At 44.1% G+C, this 6,601-nt stretch overlaps 1 protein-coding gene across 1 annotated transcript; it reads right to left on the minus strand.

The window, feature by feature from the left end:
- Positions 1–274: 274 nt before the first annotated feature.
- Positions 275–4,217, minus strand: LOC311309723 (inactive peptidyl-prolyl cis-trans isomerase FKBP6-like; the record flags this gene model as incomplete). The annotated part of the gene is made up of 7 exons (XM_084439046.1): positions 275–356; positions 446–555; positions 1,003–1,200; positions 2,650–2,769; positions 3,516–3,718; positions 3,919–4,008; positions 4,127–4,217. The coding sequence occupies 7 exons, from the start codon at positions 4,215–4,217 to the stop codon at positions 275–277; spliced, it is 894 nt and encodes a 297-aa protein (XP_084295172.1).
- Positions 4,218–6,601: the final 2,384 nt, after the last annotated feature.

Here is a 6,601-nt window from a genome sequence, read left to right on the forward strand (position 1 = left end):
TACACCGGACTACTTAGTCATATTTATTAGAAATAGTTGAATATGATAATGTATCCACAAGTGAACACAGTAGACCTAGATTTATATTTAATCAGACAGGCTAACAGCAAAGCATGTTGGATGTTGCACACACCAATCAGTGCCTTGGGGTGTCACAAGCGGTAGACATGTTCAAACAGCGCCCTCCTGTGGCAGCCTTTGAAAATAAAAAATTGCTTGCTTTTGGATGGAAGACTTTCAACAAAGAATAGATGGTACTAAACTTGGTTTACCTTCACTTCTTCAATGTGCTGTTGAAGTCTGGAAACATCTTGGAGCACATGTTTTTCTCTTTGTCTAAACAGTCCTTGTAGCATCTGCAGAGCAATCATAATCTATTGTTAGATAATGATGTGAAAATGTGTCTTGTGTCGTCTAGACAGACTGCAAAAACGTTTCTTCTTACGTGGCCAGCTTCCGTAGCAGGTTGTTGATGTCGCTGTCAAACGGCTTCTTGGCCTGAGCCATCATGAGGTAGTCCTGGGCTTTCTCGTACTCGGCCAGTTCCAGGTAGGCCTGTGGACAAACGGCCAGTTTAAACGCATGTCTGGCGATGCTACACGTAAGCCAATGTCAGAGATGCGCTGTACATGCCGTGTGAAAAATGGAAATGCTGACGTTATACACTCACACGCAAACCAGCTCAATAGAATCCCACAGAGCTCAGAACAGATCAAAATATGGCGGACGGCATAAATGTTATGACATGCACCCTGAAAATACAACAGACTTGTTTGCTTGAATTAATTTAAATGGAAAACATATTAGTAGTATCATAGTTTAATATGTCATATAAATAAATAATAGAACTATTGATTAACCTAGCTTGAAGGAATATCAATCTATGGAATGTAGACTCTGGTTAATTAACTATCATTCCTCACATCCCCTTCATCCCCGACTCCTTCGAATGCGTTGGAGGTGGAGGTGGACAGAAAGGAGGAGTTCTGACGGCGGTCTCACCTGCCCACAGCGGAACAGGGCCTTGGTGCTGTCGGGGTTGATCTCCAGGGCCTTGAGGCCGTAGCCCAGGGCTTTTTGGGGCCGGTCCAGGCGGAGAAGGGTCAGGCACAGGTTGAGGTAGATGGGCAGCTGTTTGGCCGTGACGCTCCTCTTCTCCTCTTGGCTCTCGGCCTCCCGGTTGTCCAGAAGGGTCAAGGCCTGGGTGGGGAGAGGGGAGATGTCCAGCATGGTCAAGGCCTGGGTGGGAAGAGGGGAGAGACGGAGCACGCGGAATGACCGGCGCCTTGGCACGCACACACCGAATATAACGCTGAAACCTTTCATCCTCGGGGAACCGAATATAACGCTGAAACCTTTCATCCTCAGGGAACTGTATGGCTGTTTCTTTACTAACAAGTACAGTAAAAGCATTTTCTACCCATTCTCCAGCTATCCCCATTTCACTTGGAATATTCCAAGATAGCCAGCAGAATTAAACTCCATGAATCCAATATAATTATATTTCTGGTCACTTGTTGGCAGTAAAACACAGAGACCAATTAGCTCCATTGTGTTTTTCCTAGTGAAAATGGTAACAGCTAGAGTAAACTTAAGGGGCGATAAGTAGCCAAGTGGTTAGAGTATCTGACCAATGACCGAAAGGCCACTTACAGTCGTTGCCTACCGTTATGCCCTTGAGCAAGGCACTTAACCCCAAACACTGGCTAAAAACATTGTGTGTCAGTGGTTGTGTGTTGTCACTCTCTCATTACTATTTTCTCAACTGTGTTTACTGAGACTATACTCTCAACAAATGTGTTTACTGAGACGTGTTGAACTTGATCTGAAACCATAACTTTGTTGTTGTCCTGTGAGCCTGTTCATCATCACTATTGACTTTAACTTCCAGTCATTTACATGAGAAAAAATGTAAAAACAGTCCCTTTCATTTATTTTTTTACCGCCTCAAATATTAAGGAATCAACATTAATAAATATATTATTTTTAAAGCATTATTTTAGCATTAATTTACCACCAAAATTGGCACATTTCTAATGTCTGTAGTTTCAATGTTTTTTGAGAAATCAACATCTGAGCCGATGTGGTACAATTTGGTAGTATCCTCTAGCCCAGTCTGGTTCAAGTCTCTAGTTATTATTGGGGCAAAAAGTTAGAAACACTTTTGAAAATGTTTTTATTTTTAAATCTTTTTTGGTATGCCATTTTTTCCGTCATCTTGGAATGTATGTTTCAGCTGTTAAAACCCTATAAGAACACATGCACCATGCAATACTTTAAGGACCAATCGGACCTACGGTTAATTTTTATAGGTTTCGCCAGATTTTCAACCTGTAGAAAAATTAATCATGACGAACTTTATGGGTTCTTGGTTGAAATTCGTTCCCTATGAGGAAAGACAAGTATACCTGGTTTCATTGATTTTCATCAAAAGGTATGGATATGCCAGCATTTAGAAATTAGTCTTTTAAATTGTTACTATGGCACCACCTATGGATGAATCATGGTCATTCTTTCTGGTATAGTTACTCGTGGTCACTAGTTGCAGTTACAAATTTAAAGCATTGTTGCTCAAGGACTTTGAGTTATTTGACCATTTCCAGGAAAATAATAATAGAAGAAAATCAGGGCCCGTTTCACCAGAGCTACCTGCTTGTAGCGGTCTTTGGCGTCATCAAAGCGACTCTGGTTGAAGCAGCGGTTGCCAAAGCTGCGCTGTGTGTCCACCACACTGAGGAGGGTAGACAGAGCTACAGTGTTCTGCTCCTCCTGGTGACAGAGAGGGGAGAGAGAGGGAGGGAGAGAGAGAGAGGGAGGGGGGAGAGAGCAAGGGAGACAGAGGGGAGAGAGAGGGAGGGGGGGGGCAGAGAGGGGAGAGAGAGGGAGGGAGAGAGGGGGAGAGAGGGAAGGAGACAGAGAGGGGAGAGAGGAGACAGAGAGGGGATAGAGGGAGGGAGGAGAGAGAGAGGGAGACGGAGAGGGAGAGGGGAGAGAGGGAGGGAGGAGAGAGAGAGGGGAGAGAGGGAGGGAGGAGAGAGAGAGGGAGACAGAGAGGGGAGCGAGGGAGGGAGGAGAGAGAGAGGGAGACGGAGAGGGGAGAGAGGGAGGGAGGAGAGAGAGAGGGAGACAGAGAGGGAGGAGAGAGGGGGAGAGAGGGGGTGTGAGAGAGGGAGACAGAGGGGAGAGAGGGGGAGAGAGGGAGGGAGAGAAGGAGGGGGGGGAGAGAGAGACAGAGGGGAGAGAGGGAGGGAGAGAAGGAGGGGGGGGGAGAGAGAGAGGGAGACAGAGGGGAGAGAGGGGGGGAGCGGGAGAGAGGGAGGGGAGAAAGAAGGGAGCGAGAGTGGGGAGAGGGGGAGATGATAAGCAGTCAATGACACTAACAGAACAAAACAAGATTTTTTTTGTTCCATGTGAAACAGCACAGCCATAAAATATTGTCATCTGACAGGATGCATTTTCACCTGCTGAATTTGTTCTCTGCTACACTATGTTGTTCTTCACTCCTTAGTCCTTACCGGGCTCAGAGCCATGAAGTCATCCACTTGGGCCGAGTCAAGGAAGTCCAGAACCTGGACCTCGTAGAGCACAGTGGCAGCTGGGGGGATGTGAGGAGGACAGCCCATCTCCCCGTAGGCATAATCAGGCAGCAGGAGGAACCTGGAGAACTCTCCCTTCCTCATGGTCCGGAGACCAAGCTCCAGGCCATACAGTGTCACGTCTGTGAGGGAACATTAACTGACTGATTTTTTTATTTAAACAAATACATCACAAGATGCCTCATTTCCTGAGGATGGCACATGTCATGAAAGCATTCCAAAACACTTCTTGCCAAAAGGACGTGTGTGTGACTGAGGAAAACGTGATTAATGCAACCGCTGTCGAAAAGCAGGGGCACAGCTGTGTGTGTATCACACGCACCCCTTCCAAGCTTCATCATCCTTGGATACTTCTGGTGGTTTGTGGTCTCGAACGGTCGCTCCGAATACTCCAGAAATCCAGAAAAGCGAACTGTGGATGGATTGAAGGTAACATTAACAAAAGAGCACCCATTCAAGTAGATGATGTATATATAGCATATACGTTTGTGTGTAGGAAGGAAGGTAGCCAGGGTATATTTTAAACCTACGTGATACTGATGCATCTCCAGGCACTGGAGGGCCTTCTCCGGGCTGCACCACCTCCTTCAGGATCCCGCCATCACCCAGGACGTCCTGCATCTGTAGCCCCATGCGGTGGAACGGGCCCTAGCATAAAACAAACAACAGGAAAGGTTCGTTCAAGCTAGCTGGCAGGTAGTTGCTTACTTTCATCGCCTTCATTTCTTTTATATATTTCTAGCCATGGATTGTAATGAATCGACCGAGCTAGAGCTGTAGCACCAGACAGTTCGCCGTTCAGAATTTTGGCACTTGTGCACCAGTGGATGCTCGTGATGCACGTGACCCCATAACCTGCACGACAGCGCGCGTTTGTCTTGATCTTAAAATCTGTTTAACTCCAATAAAATATCTGAAGTTAGTGGGATACGGCACCAAGGTACAGTAATACTACATATATCTGTCTAACGTTACCTGTAAGTTAACTAACGTTAGCTAGCCAACTAGGGCAATAAATTGCTAACTAACGTTAGATGCACGTCTCTAATTTACCTGGGTAACGCTACCATCCCCTTGTCGCCCACGGGGGTCTAAATAGTTTCGGATTCTGGTAGAAAATCCATTTGCTGCCATGATGGTTAGCTACCTTTCGGTGGTTTCTCAATACCGGTTACACCGTCGCTGACAGTAACTATCTAGTTTATCTCGCACGTTGAGACTGACTAGTGAGTAGGCCAAGTAGTTAGTTAACTAACGTCAGTCGCTAGGTGGCGGTTAGAGCAATCATCCGGGAAATGTCGGGGTCAAAATTGAGTTCTCAGGTGTTTGAAGTTTGAAAAGGGAACATTAGCGGCTGATGACAGGTGCGTTTTTATATATCTACTGATTTATTTGCTATTTAAGTCTTTATTGTGTTGCGTACAATAATTAACAATCAAATGGTCATTATAAAATGTAGACTAGACGTAGCCTATTACTTACCAGTGATGAAGTGTTTGCCGCAGACAAACATATTTGGGGTCCCATTGTCATGACTCAATGGCATTGACTTCCCTTGGGGTCCTCCCTCCGCCTGAAGCTATAAATTGCGTCTTTTGCCCTCTCTTAACCTACTTGGTAGTAAGGAGAACCGAATGTATGTATGAGTTTTATTGGTTATGGTGCACGACACAACACAGCAACTTTGGTGACAGCCTCAGCCTCTTGCTCTTCTAGGCTATCTCTAGTTTTGATCACTTTTTCACCCAAAGTGGGCGTGTCCGTCAAAGCTGACGTCAAGTAGCTCCAGTCTCACTTCCCGTCATGCCTTTCGCGTGTATGCAGAGAGAACGAGGTGCCCCGATATTTATATTTTAGACGTCCCAAAATACCTCACATGTCTACCAACGTACACTATTTATGGTAGACGTTAACTTGCTGAAATGCGCGTTTTTTGTTTTTCCACCATAACCGGGAATGGTAAGGCTGAGAAAGTAGTCTCCGTAGGGGTCGGTCTATCAAGTCAGTACACTCTGGTTTCTCTTCAGATCGCATAAATCTTTCGCCTTTTACTAAAGATTTCCGTGGAGAGGAACATTACGAGTATCAACCAATTTTTTGATGCCCTGCTTTAATGCGGGGCTGCCTAATGTGTTCAAATAAAAAGTGCGAACGGATGAACGTAATCCATCAGCGATAGCGATCTTATACTAACTGGCTTTGCTGTGTCGATGCACACATTGGAGTGCGAGGCTTTAGAAGAACAACGTTCTTTACAGTGAAAGCCGTCAGGAATCCACCCAAAAATCCAGTTACATCAAACCGGACCGATCTTTCTACCAAACCGGTAGAAAATGAATTAGCTTACAGGTGTCAAAGTCAGGCCACATGATATAAACATGACTAACCAAATTAATCACGTTCACATCACAAACTTTCAAGTCTGTTGTAGTATTTTATTATACTTTATAAAAATGTGAAACAAAATATATGCACAAAAGGACATCAATATTATATAATACATTTTCAAAAATATATGTTTTTCTTTAATTATAAATCCTATTAACTTCAATTGTAGTTTTAATATCTGACCCAGCATTTAGTACCAAGCCCATGCTGTTGGATTCATTTTCAAACTACAACAAAGTCAATAGCCCATGCTAGTAAATTGACAAAATGTACAACAAACTCAATAATATTCAAATTATACTGTGGTTTTGGGATTAATCATACAATTTCACAGTTGTTGAACAAAAAAGTTGAATTATGAGAATATACCAAACACAACCAAAGAATTCTTCACACATACAGTTATATATGAGTCATTTCATGTGTTTTCAATCTGACTTTTGCCAGAGCAGTTTCCTTTTTTAAAGAATGCATGCAAATCTCTCCATTTAATTTTTACTCCATATGCTAATAGTATTGAATCTTTCCTGCTGGGGGCAGGGTTTTCCTTTAGTAATCTAGGGGGATACAGGCTGTTTATTATAGGATTTTTGTTTAAAATCCACTCTGACAGTAAT

The sequence above is a fragment of the Borostomias antarcticus genome, assembly GCF_949987555.1.
Source record: "Borostomias antarcticus genome assembly, chromosome: 1".
NCBI lineage: Eukaryota > Metazoa > Chordata > Actinopteri > Stomiiformes > Stomiidae > Borostomias > Borostomias antarcticus.